The following is a 20,146-nucleotide window of genomic DNA, read 5'->3' as shown; positions in this document are numbered from 1 at the left end:
CTACATAGGGTGGTCTAATTTCAGTTCTGTGAAGAGATTCGAGTTCTTTGGTTAGTTTACTATGCTATGTAGGCAGCCGATTTTCATTTAAAAAAAGTTGGTTTTTTTTTGTAATTAAGTAAATTAAGTTTGCAATTTTTAAAAATTGAAACTCAATTTTTTTATATAAAAAGCAAAAATCCGTTTATTTTGAAAGCTAGTAGAGTTGCCAAAGAACTCGTATGTCTTGACAGAATTAAAATCGGACCATCCTAAGTAGTCGAAGTTTTGTTTGGCTTTTTGGTATTAAAAATATTTAAAAAACAAATCACATGTAGTCCCCTTAAGATAAGGCTTATCTTAATTCAAATTTTTTTTACGAAATATTGTAGAATAGAGTAGGCTAAATTTAATCTATCTGTGATAATTTTTTAATTATTACATATTTATATAGTTCTCGAATAGGTGTTGGTAATTGGTATACAGGCGATTCATGATAATTATTAAGTAAACACTGTACAATTTTTTTGATAATATTCTAACTGTACCTAAGTGGTACTGAACTGTAGTCTGTAAAAAACTTGTAACGCTTTGATAAACTTTAAATATTATTATAATAACAGCTAAAATTGCTGCTGACTGCAGTCCATTATTTAATTACATACTTCGCAGTTGCTAGTTTGTACTTGGTTACTTATAGTGCACTTTAGTCGTTGCATTATAGTGAACTTAAAAAAAAAACTTGAAACAACAACATCGTGACATTTATTAATAAAAAATAGGTACATTGAATTAATCCTTTTTACAATACGTGAGTATAATAATATTTCAATATATAGAACGTTATTTTTCATTACCTATCAAAATAAATGAATTAGGTATAATATTAGCTATTTATACTTAGAAATAGCGAATAGGTATTTATTTTGAAATAGAAAAGTATATGTGTAGTTAAACGTAATACCATCACATAATATTATAAAACATTTAAAACCGCAATTGTGCTACAATTCAGTTTAAAATTATGATTATGTGATCTACAAAATATCCATATTTGTCTTAGTTAAACATTACATGTTGTGAACTTCCAATACGAGAAGTAAATATCCGTTTGGCTTTACGGATACTTACAGGCTTTGCGTAGGTCAAACTTATTACAACGAAAATAGATTGTACTAGTTTGCCCCTTTACTAACCCAAATATCCATGTACTTTTCATTGTAAATAACCAATGAAGTTGACATATATTAGACTTTTCGATAAATGCAAGCTACACAAATGGCATGCAATTAAAATGACTTCAGACCAAAAGGTTATTTTTCAAAAATTCACAAAAAATATCTTCTATAAATTATGAACGTGACGTACCATTTTTAAGACTACTTCATAATATTTTTTAAATGTAATAATATGTATGATACTTTACAAATTATTTATGATACAACTTTTTTTATTTTTCATTTTAGGAAATACATTTCTTTATTTGTCATGTCTAAGCCTAAGCTGTTGATGTTACATGATAATTTTGCCAAACCTGCAATGGATATGCTAAGAAATAGGTAAAATCGTTAGAGTTACATAAATTCAATATAAGTTATCCAATAAAATAAAATAGCGATTTCTTAAAAAAAAACTGTCTACTAATATTAGAATGTTATCTTGTTCAATTTTAGATTTAATATAGAAATATGTAAAACCAGCTACGGAAAAATGCCCACTACTCAAGACATCATCGATTGTATTCCAGGATCATTTGGATTATTTTGTTCATCAGTAACGGTTAAAATTTCGGAAGATATTCTAAAAGCTGCCGGTTGGTGTTTAAAAATTAATTGACTTAATGGTTCATTAAAAGATTATGGTCAACTAAAAATATTAAAATGCGTCATTGAACACTTGTTGACCATTAAAAAATTTAATAACTTGCAATTGAATATGAGTAGAAATATGTATTTATGGAATATAGCCTTCCTGAGAGCAAAATTATTATTCTCTAATATACCTTAAAAGGTGATAATACTATTTTAAATGAATACTAAAAAAATGTAAATGTTTTTAACTATATTTTATAGAGGAATTATAACTACACTTAATATCTAGTAAATATATTGATCAATAATGTTTGTTATTGGTAAATTGTTGGTTAAATGATTTCAGGGCCCAATTTCAAAGTCATCGGAACAATGTCTGTAGGCTACGATCACATAGATTTGTCATTAATAAAAAAGTATGGAGTTCGATTGGGTAACACGCCGGGAGTTCTAACCGAAGCAGTTGCCGAATTGACCATCGGCTTATTAATTGCAACAACAAGAAGATTTCAGGAGACAAATTGTGAGCTTAAAACGTAAGTATATTAATTAGCATTAAATAACTATATATTATAATGTATCTATTTTATAATTATTTCTTTAGAGGTGGTTGGAAAAGATGGACTCCCGATTGGTTTTTAGGCTCAGGATTAGAAAAATCGACTGTGGGAATTATCGGTTATGGTAACATAGGAGCTTCTGTTGCTGAAAAATTAGGTTGTTTCAAAATTTCTGAACTACTATATTACAGCCGGAGTGAAAAACCCGCAGGTAATATATCATATATACAAAAACAAAATACAAAAAAGTTAAATAATAATTTTAAGTTGCGCAGCGAAAGCTCTCGGTGGAAAATTAGTATCTGTTGATGAGTTAGTCAAACGAAGTGATTACATCATTATTGCTATTGCTTTGAACAAAGATACCGAATTCATTATGAATAGAGATCGAATTTTCAGTATGAAACCGACGGCTGTGTTGGTCAATATTGGACGAGGAAGTAATAAGATTTATTTTGTATAATATTGAAATTCTTGGATTCATACAACTTTTTTGTATTATAATTTAGAGCTTGTCGACCAAGATGCTCTGACTGAAGCTCTGCAGCAAAAAAGAATAAGAGGAGCTGGCTTGGATGTCATGACACCCGAACCTCTACCACTTGACGACCCATTAATGAAGCTTGATAATTGTTGTATGTGTATATATATACATTTTTTTTTTTAACGTCATTTTGTTACAAATATTGTTTTTGCAGTTTTATTGCCTCATATCGGCAGTTCAACTTTCGAGACTGAAGCTTCAATGGCTGTGTTGACGGCAAAGAATATTTTAGCGGTTTTAGACAATACTCGTATGCCTAATGAAGTGAAAATTTAATGGATATTCAACGCATAATCAATGGTGCTCGCAAAAAGGAGTCTAAAGAGATGGTTGGGTTTCATCAAAATATATAGCAAGTGGTAGAACGTAAATGTGCGACACTGTATTCACTTTGAAATATAAACTTCTATCTGTATTTATTTACTAGTTATTTTTTTATTAGTTACGTTATTGTATTTTTTTAACATAATTTCTAGTCTCAGGGTTAAACTAGGAACAATTATGTAGTGCTCTCTAAAACATATAATTTAAAAGTATCCAGTATTGTTTAGTTGAGTAGAAGTAAAATATTGTAATATGTGACGACTACAACGTAAAATTGACAGTTGATAACTCCAAAAATGCTCTTACAATTTAAAATGTCACTCGAAAATTTGGGCTTTCCATAATAAGTACACATTTTTCAAAAAATGTTGCATTTGTTGATCTCTGATTATTTTTTTATAAAATTTTATAAACTTAATTCCTAGCTAAATGTACAATTTTAAAAAGAAAAAGTTTTGAAAAAATATAAATTTTACATTAATTTGTTTCTTAAGTCTAAATATTTTTTTTTAGAGTTTACTCTAATTATTATAAATCAATTTTAGGAAATTATTCTAGTTTACAAAACACGCCTTTAAAGACCGCCGTATCAGTGTGTTTTACAATTTTGTAGGCGATTAAAAAAATTCTGCGAAATAATATTTTTTGATTGTTGTTTGTAGTGGAAAAACTGATTTTTATGGATTTTAATAAACTGAAATCAGTTCGTTTCTATCACGTTTAGTTTTATACAATTTAGGCATACTCAGTTTGACATTTAGAATACCTACATGTTAATGACACATTATAAAACAAAGTAAAATTATAGATAAAAACATATATTATGGTATGAATGTACACGATTATTTAAGAAGTATTTTTCTTAGTCATAATTAAATTTTAAGTATACCTATAAAATACATTTATTTGGGTAGGTTTTTTATGAGATTATATAAGATGAACAAATTAATTATACCATAGACTAAATAATATAAATTATAATATTTAATCTATAGTTATACCTAAGTTGTATCAAAACCAGACGCGTTAGAAACAAATTTGAATTCAGCGCCAAAAAAGTGTTTTAAAATCAAGTTACAAACAACAAAATAGTCGCAGGACTATTATTATTATTATTTTATTGTTCGTTGCCAAATTTTATTTGCACCTACTGACGTTAGTGCGAATTTGTATACTATAAAAGCATTATACTTTTTTATACAATACATTACTGTATGAAATAAATTGTGCGATTCTGAGAACCGGCAACCGGTTCACGCAAGCCTGGTGTGATTATTATAAAGTATTATGTACACTTGTTCTTATCTTATCTAAAAAAAAAAACGTATTCAATATTCTTATTTCTTATACGTTTTACATGTTATTATTTTAGATGTTTACATATTTAATATTATAATTTTTATTTACAACAATAGTGTTAGGTCGGGGTCATCGTTCTATTATTAGTTGAGTATTTCACCTTGTTCGAAAAAAGGCGATAAAAGCTTATTTCGTCGATAAGTAAGTTAAATATTTTGCAGGAGCATATAATTATTTAATCATCTGGCAATTTCTTTAACTTTATGAGGTATGTATTCGTAGTTTTAATTTCGACGCGAGCAAAAATATTTTTTAAATTATCCGTTAGGAATTTTAGATACTCGGAGAGCTCTAATGGTAATTTACTATTAATCAAGTGCATAATGTTTTGAGTTAACTTAAATTAATTATTAATTTAGAAGAATAAATTGGCTACAATTAAATTAATTATTTAATTCATGACAACGTGTTGTAAGTAATCGTAGTTAGCTGAGTGACAATATGTATTATTAATACAACACCTAATTAAACTTTCCATTACCTAGTTACATTTTTAACTTAAGTTAATTACAACAGTTTTTCTAATTTTATTTTTAAGGAATTGTATTAGATGTTTTTTAATGTATCACTGTATAATATTATGTTAATAATTTGATAATGTTTTAATCTAATCAGTTAACAATACTTGAACATTATTTTGGTGTCATGTTCTGTAGCTGTATTGTGTATTTATTTGTGTTCTTTATTTGATTGTTTTAAAGAAATTTAATACATGTCGTATAATGTATACACATATATTATAATATTTTATTGTTTTTAATATTTTTTTTATAGAGAAATATTTAATTATGATCATTTTTAACAGAGTTCTATTTCTTCCGCTAAAGTATAACTTATCTTGGCCATTGCATATAAGTGTACAGTTGAAGTTCACAATGTCGTCTAAGCCCAAAGTTCTGTTGACACATAAAGCTTTTCCGCAAACAGCTATTGATATGCTTAGTGAAAAGTAAGTTTGTTTCCTTTGTTTTTCGATATTAAGAAGTTTATCGAAATTATTATTTTGCATTATTTCTCAGGTTCGATGTAGAATTGTGCAATAGCAAATCTGCCCAGATCACTCAACAAGATGTCATCGATAATATACCAGGAAAATTTGGAATTTTTTGTTGTCCTCCCATTAAGATTAATGAAGAAGTATTGAAGACTGCGGGTCAGTAAAACTTTGTATTTGGACAGTAGTATAGTTGTGGAAGTTTGGAATTATAACAAGAAGGTCTGTGGCCAAGCGGGTAAGGTGGGGCACTGTGTTAGAGCTTACTGTCACCGGTGCGGCTTTCGCTCAAGTGGATCAAGCAGATACTGCCCATCACTCATAGAAAGGAAGATCAAATTATAGCTAACTGGATGTATTTGAGAGTTTTACTAAAGAGCCAATGTGTATAAGGAAAATGTTATAGCTTGTATCGAACATTAGGTTAGACAAACGTAAATGGCTGTGAGACAAGACCAGATCAAAAATGAATATAAATTTGATGCATTGTATAAAAAAATGTCATTATTATTTATTATTATATGCTTTGTATAATGAAGTAATGTCTAACCTTTATAGGTCCAAGTCTTAAGGTAGTCGGAACTATGTCGGTAGGATATGATCATGTAGACTTGAACGCCTTAAAGAAGTATGGAGTACGTTTAGGTAATACACCTGATGTTCTAACCGAAGCGGTTGCCGAAATAGCTGTTGGTCTACTAATAGCTACCACTAGACGATTTTTCGAAGCGAACAAAGCACTAAAAACGTATGTATACCAAATTTTGACAATATTGGATTTTCATAATAAATATTTTTCTTGTCTTGTTGTATATTGTAGCATTAATAAAACTTATGTTGTATTTTTTAATTTAGAGGTGGTTGGACCAATTATTCTCCTGATTGGATGTGTGGTCGTGGTATACAAGACTCAGTCGTCGGAATAATCGGATGTGGAAATATAGGAACTTCGATTGCTGAAAAATTAAACAAGTTCAATATCGCTGAACTGTTGTATACTAGCCGAAGTGAAAAACCTGCAGGTAATGTACTTCTTTTCGTTGTCGGAAAATTTTGGTCTTAAAAATGGGGAATTTTTTTTTATTTTAGTCAAAGCGATTGGAGGAAAATTGGTCGCTGTCGACGATCTTGTTAAGCGAAGTGATTTTATAGTCCTCTCCGTAGCTTTAACACCAGAAACTAGGTTTATCATTAATAAAGACCGCATTGCTAATATGAAATCTAATGCAGTACTCGTGAACATTGGTAGAGGAGGTGAGTCACTGAAAAATTACTTAGACATATTGAAATTCATACTAAATGACTATCTCAAATTATTATTTTTTAGATCTTGTAGATCAAGACGCATTGATCGAAGCATTAAAAGGAAATAAAATTAGAGGTGCTGGTTTGGATGTGATGACACCAGAGCCGCTTCCACTCGACAATCCACTAATGAATATGGATAATGTTGGTATGTACTTACAATATAGTTATTTGAAATTAACTAAAGAAAAAAGGACTTGTACTAATCCGACTTGTTCTAAGAAACACATTCTTTCTTAGAAAAAAAAATACATTACTTTGCATAACATTTAGTATTCTATTTCAGTATTATTGCCACACATTGGAAGTGCTACAGTTGAGACACGGAGAGAAATGGCTGAGCTTACGTCTAAAAATATTATAGCCGTTTTAGAAAACTGTGTTATGCCCAGTGAAGTTAAAATTTAAAAAGTATAATATGCTGTTTTATTATATAAATATATATTATATTGTTGATTTGTATTTTTTACCAGATTACGCAAAATATTTTTTATACAATTAAAATTAAATTATAGGTAAAATAAATTACCCACAAAAAGGGATATTGTTGATTATGAAAAATTATTATGTTGTCATAACTTTTAGATTTTTTATGGCAACCTAACCTAGTGTATCCTTAGCGGAACAAATGAATTTTATCATTTTTGGATTAAAATCAACTATATAAATCTTGTCGTATAACTAGTAGGTTAAGTTCAACTTAACAAAGTTAATCAAATAAATACGATAACATAAATTCTTACTTTTTTTTTTTATCATAGACAATTTAATAAAATCAAATTACACAATCATAAATACAATAAAATGTTATATAGACAGTATTTTTTACTAATCAAGTACGGTCTCACGTCCAAGCGATTATTCTCAACTTCCCATTTATAACATTTCCTGATGATGTGTGACCTCCCCGACCTCTTTACAATGGTTTTTTTTCCAACAAACATTTTCAGAAAAAAAAATTTCTATAGTTTTATTATTTATGAATGTCCGTAAGAGATAATAATTAAAAAGTGAATTCATTAAGTTTACTTATAAATTTTAATGTTGACTAATGACTTAGTTGTCAAAGCCTTACTTTAATAAAAAAAAAAAGTTAATGTATCATTAATATTCTTACAGTGTCACCAATGTGTATAATAAATAACGACAAATTAAAAAATCAATCAACTTCTTTAATTAAGTGTTTAAGTAATAAAAAAAATAACTATCTTTTTGACAATGTAGACAATGAAAGTAACATAATATTAAAATGTTAATATCAACAATAAATTATTTTTCTTAGATTTAAATTAACATTTCAATTGTTTATACACAATATATAGATTATATTTCAATAGTTTTTACACAATTAGATTCACTCATGTCTTTTATAATAATGATTTACATATGTAATTTTGTACAAAAGGTAAATTACAAAATATATATAAATATATAATTGAGTACAAAAAAAGTTAACAAGTAGGATAACAGAATAGTGCGTGCAATTAAAGAGAATTAATTTGCTTAATGAGATTAATAATTTCAGCTGGAGTTATGTACTGCTTGCAATATTTGTATTCTAACGTCTGGTTAATATAAACAGAGCCTCTGAAATTTCTGTCTAAAACAATCGATTTGCTCACGACGGGTACACCGTAATCGTTTATAGACATTTTAGATATTACGAAACGAGCAGGATTTGTTACAGTACTTAAGCTCCACGAAGGCATTGTTTTAGACAGTTCAGTTATCATATCTTTTATATTGCTTTTTTCAAAAGCCATACTCTCTCTAATAGGTTCTACTTTGTAGTTGACATTGAGATCTTGATTTGATTTAGATTTTAAATCCACAATTATAGGTGCCGCGGTAAGCATGGCTGGAGTGACCTCTTTTGAGTACTGCTCACGAAAAACCGTTAACGGCTCGTCCAAAACTACACGTTTTACAGTTTCGTAAGGAATATTGTACTGCTTGGCGATATTTTCGATATCGCGTTCAATTGGTAACTTTTTAGTTACAATTTTTTCATTTGACTGATTATTAATAACTAAAGGTGACATATCTTGTTGGTCGTATGGTTGGATTGGAGATCTGGGAGTTTCAGAGCAACTAGGAACAACGTCAGATTCGCCAACTGCATTTTTTACTTTCTGAGAAACCGTAGCGCTAGGCGGCTTAGAATGCAAAAGTCTATTTTTATTCTTTGGTGTGCATTTAGTGTTTATCTTCAAATTTTTATTTTTTTCTACATCACTTGAACCGAGATTTTCTGGACAAATGTTAATGTCATTTTTTTTAATGCCATTACGAGTTTTTTTAGGCATCACAACACTTTTGTATAATACAATTTCCTCACTAATGTGTGAAGAACACACATTGGTTACAAGAGTTTGCTTCAATTCTTTAGAATTATTTGAAATGTCAACACCGCCTTCACTCTCTTCTGTAAGACAAGTTATCGTCTGTTCGGCAGAGTTATCAAAAACTTCAGCCCTATTGTTACTGTCATCACAATCAGAATTTATCTTTAAACTCACAGAAGAAATATCTTCAGTCGATTCTTTATTATTTAATAATTTAGCTTTTATGTTTTGGTGACTAGAATTTTCTTGTTTTCGATTTCTTGTAGCTCGAGTTTGAATCTTAATTGGTTGTGTATCGTTTGCCATCAAATTTACATCGTTAGGTGTACAACTTTTGGTCCTTACTTTCCTCGATTTTTTTTTAATATTATAAGGATCTTTTTGGAGAGGCAAGGTATCAGTAGACAAAGACTTCTCAAGTATTTGAGAAGATATTTCTGTTTCAACAGAATTTGGCATTTGATCAGGATCTAAGATGCAATCATGACTTTCAACATTTTTTTCACCAATTTTATTACTTTCTGTGGTTTTCTTGGCTAAATCTTTTTTCTTCGATAACGTACATCTACGAAATCTACTTCTGTATGGGACTGGAACAACTACATCATTGCTTTTAGTCGTATTAGAAGTACTTTCGGAATCGTTCACATTGTCTTTAGGCGCTTGTACGTTCTTTACACACGGTGTAGTATCTTTAATACTATTATCTAAATCATTATTTAAATATGGAAGAGTACCACTACTCAAAAGTAGATCAAAATTAATTCCAAAATTAGAAGCTCTGCCTCGCCTTTTTTTTGTATTCACTTGAGGTAAACCATATACTAATTTGGATTCAATAATCTCAGTTTGAGGTAAATCATTTATTTTAGATTCGATACTCTTAGTTTGTGGTGATTTTGGTTTTGGTACGCTTTTCCCTTGTTTTTGTTTTTTAGAACAAGTAATATCTGTAATATCTTCAACAGACATTTTATTTTCATGAACGCGTTTTCTAGTAGTCCTTTTAAATGATTGAACATCAGGTGAAGAACTATTTTTGGCGGACTTAATTTTCGGTTCAGACACTGTTTGTTTATTATAGTTAATCAAAGCATCACATTTTGACAATGTAACACAGCAGTTTAAATTTACAATATCATCGGTAAGAAAAGAATTTTTAGACACTCTATTGTTTTTTCTACCTCTAATGTTGTTTTCTGAAGGTTTTAGTTTTTCCATAGCAATTGTTTATTAGTAAAACAACCTGAGAACTACAATGTATCACTTTGAAATACAAGTTTTTTTTTCAGTACCTAACGCTTCAGTTTGTTCACATTAACATGTATTTATTTCTTCTCTAAGAGCACTTCAGCTTATGTGTACATTCCAACTCTACGAAATGATCTAAAACATAATAAATTTAAATTAATTTTTCCATGCTGTTTTTTATTTATTTTTTTGTTTACAGTTACTTTATTAAGTAAAATTGCACACAAAGTAAATGTAATTTATGACTCGCCTAATAAGCCGTTTTAACCTTTCTATTAGAAAGTTTTTTTTTTACAATTGGTTAGTTTGATAATCATTTATTATTATTTTATTTATTGACACCCAAAGGGTACAGTATATAGATGTACATTTAATTAATATATAGATACAGATAACAAGACATAACATAAAATAATGAGAATTTATCATAGAAAAACTGTTTTTGGGTGGTGGTTACTTGTTGCCTTGCACATTAGTGGGTTAACCATTTGGTTGCCTACCCAGAAAGAATAACAGCAAGCAACTGAGTTTTAAACTGCGATTAGGACATAAAATCACTGCTGTGTTAACCCACTCGGATTTCAATTACTAGGTAATAATAAAACTATGTTCAACCTAAAGAAGAAGAACTATTCTAGACATCATGACATTTTTACCTGATAATTTGTGAATGTAAATCTAGTTTTGGGTAAATATTTTTTATGTAAACATAGTTTATATTAAAAGAAAACCCTTTTGATACGAACCTCAAGCGCGAAATGAATCGATGAAGTGTCATTTGAACTTGTCAAAAATCAAACACTGCCGAAAAAAACATTGATTGTACAGAGGTAAATACTTAAAAGAATACAATTAACAGAATAATAAGAAAACAATCACATTTTCGGTCATGGCAACGAGTCATAATTAAAGTACAAATAAAAACGGCTGTTACATGTAAATGCTTGGGATATTGTTATCTGTAAACAAAATAATAAAATCAGCCATGCGCTAATTAATGTGATAGCGCAGTTAGGTTGATACCATAGACCTGTTATCAGGTCAATGTTTGATCTACCTTTTTTTTAATTAAAAATGTTTTGTTAAATGATTATAACAAAAATTGTAAAGATTATGTTGACTTGTTATGGTAAGAAAAGGTTTGTAATACTTGACTGAAAATTATTTCTTTCGATATATATTTTGTTAACTACTAAGTGTACTGTAAACATGGTTCAGAGATAGACAGTGTTTTAACATTTAAAACAAGGTATGTGATAAAAATCTACATAATAATGTGGGATATTTTCATTATCCTATATATTTAGTAGTGATTATTTATTTATTATTAATAATTAATAATAATAATTATTTAAAGAAATAAGAAACTTAATGAGATCCTCCAACCACCCCTATAAAAATTTTTAATTATTAATTAATTGATTCATTTTTCAATATTAGAGCTTAAGATTCAAGTTACAACGAGTGTCTGGTGATTAATAAATCATTCTATGTATAATATGTGTTAGATTATAAACGAGTTTTAACGTTATTCATTTAGTTTATAGCAAATGGCATTTTTAAAGATAGGCATATTACATAATGTTTATAAACTTTGTGTTCGTGCATTTGTTTTTCCCAACACTGCATACGAGTAGCATAACATGTATAACAGTATACATAATAAAAAATAAAAAAAAAAGAAGTTTTAAGCGTGGCTCTTATAGGTGCGTTATAAAGTTATCAAATCTGAAATGTAATCATAATAGGAATTAGGATTTGCTTGTCGCGGCATCCATGGATTATTCGCACATGGTACCCTGTTACTGAGGCATCGAACTTATCCCTCGATACAGGGTTTAATCCGTGTTAAATGTTTTTCCCGGCCTCGCTCTTTACACGCCGCGTTTAATCTTGTGTACTGTGTAGTAATACAAATAATTTATTTGTACAAGGTTATCTCGGTTTCTGTTTCTCGAGACGGTCACGGTCCGGCCGGTAGTGTAATATTGTGGATCCGATTAGCCGTCAGCTGATGCGCTCGTACCAAGTACAATACCAGGATACCAAACGCTCGAACCGAAACCTTGTGTCTTGTCCCGACAACGGAATAAACTGTATCATTCGGTAAGTACAAATAAATTTGGACATAACGTTTTTGTTAAAAAAAAAGATATATATATATAATTCTAAAAGTTGTTATGACGTTATTTTAAATAAGTTACAAAGGAGTTAATAATGTTAGACTATTATTCCCCCCCCCCCATTAGAGTAGGATGAAATTTGTTTGTTTTGTTTTGGGGACACTTTTCGAATTTAAGATAGGTAAAAAAATAAATCTGTTGAACAGGAAAATATTTAAAATATTTAGACAACTACTACAATATTTGAGATCTACCACTAAAAATCGTAAACCAACACTGCATAGTGATACACATCGTGAGCTGGGTGATTTTGAAACCAGCACGATTTTCCATAATCAGTTTTGATCAGTAAAATATCGGCTTGTTTGATGTTCAATGTTTATTCGAACCCTCTTGTACTACATTGTGATCATTAAGAAAATATAAAAGTTTTAAAAAATTGTTTTTTTAGCTGGGTTTTGAAGCTAGACGCTATTTTAATCTATTCTGTGATGATATTATAATATTCAGATTTCAGTTTCACTCTCATTTTCATCGAGTATCGACAGATTTTCGACCGCGCTTTGCTTTGCTTCGCTTTTCGTATGCACTTATCATATATATACAACATAAAGTTAATTTCAAAATCAGCCATATTATGTAAAACATTAACCACATTGTTGGTTTCGAAAACGGCCACAAGACGAAATTGGCACCCAAAACCACAGCCATATGAAAATTATAAAATATCTTCTTACCGCTTGTAATCAATAATCATATTTTTGTAAAATAAATCTTCATAAAACAACGCGCGCATGTACACTGAAGCTTTGATATTTTGATATCGATACTGGAAGATCTCAAATTTTTTTGTGAAAATGGACTCAAATATTTACTATGTCTATACCGCCGTGACACCCGTCGGGCGAACGCCGTGCACTGTCACTGCCGCGGCAGCTTCTGATACCCTGGTAGAGCGTGTTTAATTTAGCGGTGCACGCGAACCGTTTCAAAAACCGTACCGCAACCGAGACCGGAAAGTTATGTACGAGCTTCGGTGTTTTCGTGGGCGAACACGTTGTGATTTTCTGGTTTTCGTGCAAAACACGCATAACCCGACCTAAACCAAGGGTTAAAAGTTGGGCTCCCCGCTACCGGGATCGCATGCGAACGACATGCGTGCATACGAGTGTAGTCGGTAGTGACTATATACACACACCGGTCGAGTCGCAACGCGGTCGCCGGCAGCGTAGTTTGCCCGGTAGTGGCACATCGGACCCTGGTAATCTTACTTGTCACTTTAACGCGATCGACATCCATTCCGTCCCGGTGGTTGCGCCCACCGATTACGTTATTACTATTATTACAGAGCTCGGTTTTGTTTTTTTTTATTATTATTATCGTTTTATCTCTTACCCGTGCTCGTTAAAAACTGTTTTTTTTTTTTAGTTCAAGAGGACGCCACTCCGTCTATTTATTAAGGAGTTGAGCATAGGCAATTTTTTTACAAAGGTTAAACCGTGATGTGTAATAATTATATTAGTACAGTAATTTGGACTCTTATTTTGGTTACTAAATTATTTTTCGGACAGATTTTCGAAAATAAAAAATGTTTGAGAAAAAACTGGCTACGCTTTTTTGAGTTTTAACAATATTGATTTTCAATACTGTTCAAATTTTTATTTAAATAAAGATAAAAAAATGTAAGGAAAACATTTTAAGCACTCATTTTGGTTTGAACGATCGGGTTATTATAAAATATTTCGTCGAGGCGACACAGATAAAGTTCTTAATTTTTAGATGATATAAGTAACTCACCTGTAAGACTATTTTTAGAAAAGCTGTACAAAAGGGCCAACTCATGTTTTATACTAACGCGTCAATTGTATTGTTATTTGTTTTGTCAGAATAATATCTTCATAGTATTTTGCATTTAAGATCTGAACATTTTAATTTGCTTTATTTGTTAATAAATAAATGTTTTTTTTTTTACTAATTTGAACTTTGATGCGTTCTAGTTTTTTTCACGGGGGACTTTCTAGCTAAATAGCGCAGTAGGTATTTATTTACCTTTATAAATACTCAATCCTGTTGTGGAAACATGTTGACTTTTATTTGATTTCAATATCATTAAAATTATGTGATGAAACGGCTATTACTATTTACTAAAATACGTTGCATAAAACACAATCCTACATAATTGTACCATACTGAAATATAATTTGCAAAAACGACATAATAGCAGCATATTATGGTTATAACATTTTACCACAGCTTTTTAATTTAGAAGTGTTTTGTTGAATTATATATTTTCATCAATGTCTAAACAATTTTGAGGCCAAGTATAAAAGAAACAAATAATAAAATACGAAGATAGCTGACGAGTGGCATTGTTTATAATAAAACGTAGCGTAGGCTTATAATATATATATATAATATTATAGACAAAAATTTACCCGAAAAATTCGAATTTATGATGAAAAAAAATTTGTCATTCACGTGTGAACCATACTATAATAGACAAGCATACTAACTGGTGTGAACGACGTAGCCAAAGTAAACAGGTACTTCAACGGTTTGTGTTATCAATTTAAAAAATGGTCGCTGATATTTCCCATATGAAACAACGACAATACTGGCCGCCATTTTAGTTTTATCACAATCTGTTCGCATACCTATATTTTTCTTTGTGGCGATAAACCCGAGAACTTGGGGGAGGGGATTTTTCCGCCAATTTTGTTTCATTATCTTTTATCAGTCATAGTTGTTTGTTGTTATAACTGATACTATTATTGAAAATTGAAATATTATATAATTAATCGATCAAACAAAAATATTGTCTTTACTCTTGGCTCGTATTTTGTCCGTTGAGATTATAGACGACGCTAAATCTGTAAGTGATTCAAGTAAGCTCGTTTAAATAATTAATATTGTGGTTATTATTTGCTTACATCGATTAGAATAGTATACTTTATACTATGTAAATATAATTAATATTATATTTCAGTTATTATGGATTTAAACGATAACGACAAAAGGATTTTAAATCGTCACAGTTTCTATTTCTTCAATAGAGATTTGACTAGTTTGAAGTTTATGCTTGATTGGGATACAGATGATAAATTTTATTTTAATATTGTGGATGTAAGTCAAACTTAATTAATCATTAAAACATTTAACAATTTATGGTTTCCAATTGAGGCCTAATTAATTTAAAATTTACATATATTTTTTTTTGTCTACCTATAAAAAGTATTACAATATTCAATCATGGTTTTCTGATTATTATTGAACAATTGTATTTTTATAGCGAGGAATTGGAAATATAGTGGACAAAGCTGATGGACATACTATGGTGTTATCGAATCCCAGTAGTTGTACATACCACCATCCACGCATACCGGCGTTTAATATTAATTATATAAAGGATTGCATACTAGTCCAAGAATTCCTCGATCCAAGAAAATATTTGTAAGTTAAAATACATTTCAACTTACAGTTAATTTTTTTTTTTCTGTACACTAATAATATAACAATGATAGCAATATAAAACAAGGCAAGATAATATATAGGTTGATATCCATGCAGTATAATGGTTTGAATTTGAAAAAAATTGACATGTTACGATCTTGTAACACTTAATTTTCAATTATGTAACCTCATTAGAAATAGCTTGTCAAGAAGATAAAAAATATGAATAAAAAGTATATTTTTTATGGTTTTTACAATTAAAAAATTGTCAATTTTAGCTATTTTTCTTTTCACTCACAAATCTCCAAAATTAAAGAACGAATTTTGTTGTTTATGGTCTTATTATAATTGCCATGTAGAAGTGCAATAAAGAGTTTCAAAACTTTATCTGAATAGTTCATTCATTACAGAGCTTTAAAGTTGTATATCATAAAAAAATAAATAAAAAGTTAAAACATACAATACCTATTATATAATTATATGTTTTATAAAATGTTTTTAAATAATTCTCCAAATTTAAAATCCAAGAAAGTCTACATGCCAATCCCGACTTGGCTAGCATTTTTCCAAGTTCAATAATCGAACCGAACATTCAAAATTTAGTTAGAAATAAAAAAAGTTGGTCTTATCATTATTTTAAATGATTAATTAATTAGTTATATAGTATTTTCGATGTTTAAACTATTTTTATTCAAGGATAACAGTTTCGTGTCCAATTGACTATAAAAAAAAGGACATTCTCTCTTGCTGGTTCCACAATCAAACAACGTGGTACGAAGAGTTGCCTGATATTCAGCTTAAAGAAAATAGTAACGGGATTATTTTGCCACCTAGTAAAGCATCAACTTCTACGTGAGTTACCTATAAATAATTTGTAATATGATTTATAAAAATTGTAGCAATAATAAATGGGAGCGTCAAATCTAAATAGGGATTTTGGCTTATCCAAAACATGATGGTGGATTAAGTTAAATGTTTAAAATTTTGATTTATTTTTGAAAATATTTATTTATTGTAATTTGCCCTTATTAGATTTGTAATTGATACATTTTGTTTTTCTGATTTAGCTTAAACAAAGATATAGAGGCTGAAGATGATTCAGATGGACAGAATAAACTGGCTAAAAGGTATATTTATACAAAATCTGTCATCATAAGTTAAAATGTGATCAAAGCAACAATTTGTTCTGATAGTAATTTAAAATAAAATCTTTTTATAAAAATGTTTCACAAATTCTTCGAAAATTTTAGACCAATTAGAACAATTTATTTTAAATTTGAATGCACAATAATAAATATTAAAATAATATAGGAAAATCAATATTAAATTGTTAATTTTTTTTTAAATGTTCTGTAATTTATGATGTAGTTTAATATCAGTTGTTATACTGTGGCACCAGAAAATTAGTTTACTGTTTAAAATGTTGATTTAATTTTGCAAATATTTATACATTGTAAAGTGCCCTTGTATAATTTGTAATTGATACATTTTGTTTTCTGATTTAGCTCTAACAAAGATAAAAAGGCTGAAGATGATTCAAATTTTGATCGTCCGTTTAAGTCTGGACAGGTTAAACTGGATAAAAGGTATATTTATACATAATCTGTCATCGTAAACCAAAATGTAATGTATTAAGGTATAAAAACAACACTTTCTTCTGATAGTAATTTAAAAATAATATCTGATTCAATGAGCTGTCTTCACTCTTTTAATTTTTTTTTATTAACGTCAAGAACTATAATCTTAGTGTCGCACAAGTTTTTTACTAATTGAAATAAATCATAAGGAGGAAATTTAGATTTCCCATTTTTTGTTTGAAAAATTTGATATAAATCAATTCATATCCAAGTAATATATCATTTTTAAGATTTGTTTTTTTGAAATATTGATGAAAATAAATTCCGATTCCTTTTGGAGTTGTTAGCATTTTGACGTGAAAACAGGGTAGTGTGTTATGGTTATCATTGAATAAGTTAGTTCATAAAAAGTTTAAAAAAAAAACCATTAATTGTCACGAAATGTTCATGTTTATATGCAATTGTGTGTTTAGGACAAGAATGGCTTACTCTCACAAGGAAGACTCGCTGATTGTTAAGTATTTAATTAAAAATAACGATGCGTTTAATGTGTTTGGAAGAGAATTGTGGCAGCGAATGGAAAGTTCCGGCGTAAGTTGATATAAAATTAAGTATAAACTAAACAAAATATTAAGGAAAAAATAAAATTATTTAAATCATGCTTTGTTGAATGAATACAGTTGTCTCTTCTACGTTTTTATATTATCTTTGATAAACAATTTTCAATTGGTAATAAACTAACAAGCAAAGCCAAACCCAATACACAATCAACTACCTAATAACATATTTAATCAAGTTAAAACGTAATTTTAAAACCGTTACCTACCACGTTCGAGTTTACATTGTTTTTATTATATTAGAAATATTTACTTTAAGTACACAAACATTTTTATCTATTTTAATTACAAAATATATTTCTAATAGTTTATTTATATACTGTGTATTGTTGCTTTTACAACAATGATAAGTTTGTAAACAAATTTATCAAAATCAAATGAAATTGTAAAAAGCCCACACGCTTGTACGTCTTAACCTCTTGCCATTCCGCTGTCCGACTGTTATATTTAAAAACAATTTAAAAAGACCATTATTATTTGGATGTTTAGATTTGTAAAATTAGAACGTGGCAGTCACTGAAAGAGCGGTACCTCAAACATATTAGGTATGACTTATTAACGGGAAATAATAAGTATCCGTTTCTTTCGAGCGCAGATTTAAAGTTGCTGAGACAAGGGTTAGTGTTTTTTTTGTTTGTTTTTACAGATACATTCAAATATATAATATTATTGCATTTATATTTGTCCATAGTTGATAAATTTTATTGATATTAAAATGTTAACAATGTTTGTCTGGTATAGTTTGAAAATTGAGTCATCCGATCCAAAAACCAAAGAAAAACAAAAGTTCTATAGTCGAAATCGGCAAACATAATAACCGAAAAGTAAAAGAAGTACAAGCCAAGGTCAGTAACTTGACCGGTTTAAGTCCTCAACAGTTTTCTCCACTGTGACGAAAAATATAAGAAAATCAATTTAAAAAAAGGTTTTAACTATCAATATTAATTTTGCATTAAATATCAAAATAAATATAAGTATGAAAAAGGAAAAAGTTTTTGTTCTCAACTAGTGAATTAATTGTGTATACTTTATTGTTCTTTACACATTTTAAATGTTAACCGTAAACTGTACATATTATTATAATATTTAATGTAAGACTTATTTATTTAGAAGACTTTTGGGTTTATTTGGTATTTTGTTTTTCTAAAAGCCTTGCCATAGTTCTATAGTTAAAAAACAATTTATGTTATTTCGTTATGATATGTTTATTATTTGTGTACTTTTTATTTTATATTCAAATAACAAAGGAATACAAATCCTACAATTATTATTTTTTATTTTTCTATAAACTCTTAAAATATAATAACAGATAAATTTTTTTCAGTATGCAAATATTTTTCTATAAAAATTAAAAAAAAAAAGTAAAGTGAATCAACTGTGAATTGTGATCTTCTGGCCAGCGTTGGAAACAATTGTTGTATTTTTATGTAAATATACATTTTTATTTGTTATAGTTGAATTTGAATACACTTTTTTTTAGTTTATAGTTTTTATGATATAAACTATAAACATTTTAAGATGTATAATGGACATATTTTCTATTAAAATTATTGTTTATCATGTATACACCTATATTGTCTATATTATGCATATATCTAGTCAGTATTATTTAAACCGTAATGTTGATAAACCGTCTCAAGTTTATGATTTGGTTGATTTTGTTGTACAGAATAATCTGACTTCCTCGGCCAATTTTTCCAATTTTTGGCTTATATTATATATATTTTATATTTATACAATGTATCGATTATTATTTGCGTACACTTATTTTGTAGCTCTAAGTCTGTTTTAATGTTTTATATATTTATCAAGAAATAAACAGGAACTCGGGATGATACCAATATGTGTCTATAGTTGTTAATAGTGTTACTATTTACTATTTTCACAAATACTTAGACAAAAATTAA

At 28.8% G+C, this 20,146-nt stretch overlaps 4 protein-coding genes across 11 annotated transcripts; 3 read left to right on the top strand and 1 right to left on the bottom strand.

The window, feature by feature from the left end:
* Positions 1 to 378: 378 nt before the first annotated feature.
* Positions 379 to 3,313, top strand: LOC126847189 (glyoxylate reductase/hydroxypyruvate reductase-like). Of its 2 annotated transcripts, none has more exons than XM_050587300.1 (8): positions 379 to 761; positions 1,446 to 1,538; positions 1,653 to 1,792; positions 2,137 to 2,326; positions 2,395 to 2,561; positions 2,626 to 2,790; positions 2,860 to 2,985; positions 3,049 to 3,313. In XM_050587300.1, exons 2-8 carry the CDS (start codon positions 1,468 to 1,470, stop codon positions 3,168 to 3,170), a joined length of 981 nt encoding a protein of 326 aa, XP_050443257.1. In that variant the 5' UTR covers positions 379 to 761; positions 1,446 to 1,467; the 3' UTR covers positions 3,171 to 3,313. The 2 variants fall into 2 exon arrangements, with proteins under 2 accessions (XP_050443257.1, XP_050443256.1); XM_050587299.1 differs by having other exon boundaries at positions 380 to 790.
* A 1,246-nt stretch (positions 3,314 to 4,559) lies between these two features.
* On the top strand, positions 4,560 to 7,338 carry LOC126847186 (glyoxylate reductase/hydroxypyruvate reductase-like). 4 transcript variants are annotated; one of them, XM_050587291.1, is made up of 8 exons: positions 4,560 to 4,785; positions 5,383 to 5,526; positions 5,597 to 5,730; positions 6,130 to 6,319; positions 6,427 to 6,593; positions 6,661 to 6,825; positions 6,899 to 7,024; positions 7,163 to 7,338. In XM_050587291.1, exons 1-8 carry the CDS (start codon positions 4,781 to 4,783, stop codon positions 7,282 to 7,284), a joined length of 1,053 nt encoding a protein of 350 aa, XP_050443248.1. In that variant the 5' UTR covers positions 4,560 to 4,780; the 3' UTR covers positions 7,285 to 7,338. The 4 variants fall into 4 exon arrangements, with proteins under 4 accessions (XP_050443248.1, XP_050443250.1, XP_050443253.1 ...); XM_050587293.1 differs by having other exon boundaries at positions 4,561 to 4,718; XM_050587296.1 differs by having other exon boundaries at positions 4,767 to 4,874.
* An 863-nt stretch (positions 7,339 to 8,201) lies between these two features.
* LOC126847185 (uncharacterized) lies at positions 8,202 to 11,421 on the bottom strand. Its single transcript, XM_050587290.1, has 2 exons — positions 11,219 to 11,421; positions 8,202 to 10,607 (listed from the first exon to the last, which is right to left on the bottom strand). Exon 2 carries the CDS (start codon positions 10,440 to 10,442, stop codon positions 8,361 to 8,363), a length of 2,082 nt encoding a protein of 693 aa, XP_050443247.1. The 5' UTR covers positions 10,443 to 10,607; positions 11,219 to 11,421; the 3' UTR covers positions 8,202 to 8,360.
* A 168-nt stretch (positions 11,422 to 11,589) lies between these two features.
* On the top strand, positions 11,590 to 20,076 carry LOC126846569 (uncharacterized). 4 transcript variants are annotated; one of them, XM_050586160.1, is made up of 10 exons: positions 11,590 to 11,611; positions 12,407 to 12,578; positions 15,582 to 15,718; positions 15,885 to 16,045; positions 16,742 to 16,897; positions 17,113 to 17,172; positions 17,551 to 17,631; positions 18,096 to 18,213; positions 18,729 to 18,856; positions 18,981 to 20,076. In XM_050586160.1, exons 3-10 carry the CDS (start codon positions 15,587 to 15,589, stop codon positions 19,051 to 19,053), a joined length of 909 nt encoding a protein of 302 aa, XP_050442117.1. In that variant the 5' UTR covers positions 11,590 to 11,611; positions 12,407 to 12,578; positions 15,582 to 15,586; the 3' UTR covers positions 19,054 to 20,076. The 4 variants fall into 4 exon arrangements, with proteins under 4 accessions (XP_050442117.1, XP_050442116.1, XP_050442115.1 ...); XM_050586159.1 differs by having other exon boundaries at positions 11,590 to 11,721; XM_050586158.1 differs by lacking the exons at positions 11,590 to 11,611; positions 12,407 to 12,578 and adding an exon at positions 15,313 to 15,467.
* The last annotated feature ends 70 nt before the right edge of the window (positions 20,077 to 20,146 follow it).

Source organism: Adelges cooleyi, unplaced genomic scaffold, assembly GCF_023614345.1.
Source record: "Adelges cooleyi isolate 19-005CV unplaced genomic scaffold, UGA_ACOO_1.1 ACOO_flye_CR_arks_rails_tigmint_CR_PRNA_9, whole genome shotgun sequence".
In the NCBI taxonomy this organism is placed as follows: Eukaryota; Metazoa; Arthropoda; class Insecta; order Hemiptera; family Adelgidae; genus Adelges; species Adelges cooleyi.
Note: the sequence above shows the minus strand (reverse complement) of the source record. Positions and strands in the feature narration are given on the sequence as shown.

Excerpts from the sequence above, each read along its gene's own strand:
- LOC126847189 (XM_050587300.1), top strand. The coding sequence starts at position 1,468 with ATGTCTAAGCCTAAGCTGTTGATGTTACATGATAATTTTGCCAAACCT. Across the intron at positions 1,539-1,652 it reads ATGGATATGCTAAGAAATAG|ATTTAATATAGAAATATGTA; the intron begins GTAAAATCGTTA and ends GTTCAATTTTAG. Across the intron at positions 2,791-2,859 it reads GGTCAATATTGGACGAGGAA|AGCTTGTCGACCAAGATGCT; the intron begins GTAATAAGATTT and ends ATTATAATTTAG.
- LOC126847186 (XM_050587291.1), top strand. Across the intron at positions 5,731-6,129 it reads AGAAGTATTGAAGACTGCGG|GTCCAAGTCTTAAGGTAGTC; the intron begins GTCAGTAAAACT and ends TAACCTTTATAG. Across the intron at positions 6,826-6,898 it reads CGTGAACATTGGTAGAGGAG|ATCTTGTAGATCAAGACGCA; the intron begins GTGAGTCACTGA and ends ATTATTTTTTAG.
- LOC126847185 (XM_050587290.1), bottom strand. The coding sequence starts at position 10,442 with ATGGAAAAACTAAAACCTTCAGAAAACAACATTAGAGGTAGAAAAAAC.
- LOC126846569 (XM_050586160.1), top strand. The coding sequence starts at position 15,587 with ATGGATTTAAACGATAACGACAAAAGGATTTTAAATCGTCACAGTTTC. Across the intron at positions 17,173-17,550 it reads CAGAATAAACTGGCTAAAAG|CTCTAACAAAGATAAAAAGG; the intron begins GTATATTTATAC and ends TTTCTGATTTAG. Across the intron at positions 18,857-18,980 it reads TTAAAGTTGCTGAGACAAGG|TTTGAAAATTGAGTCATCCG; the intron begins GTTAGTGTTTTT and ends TGTCTGGTATAG.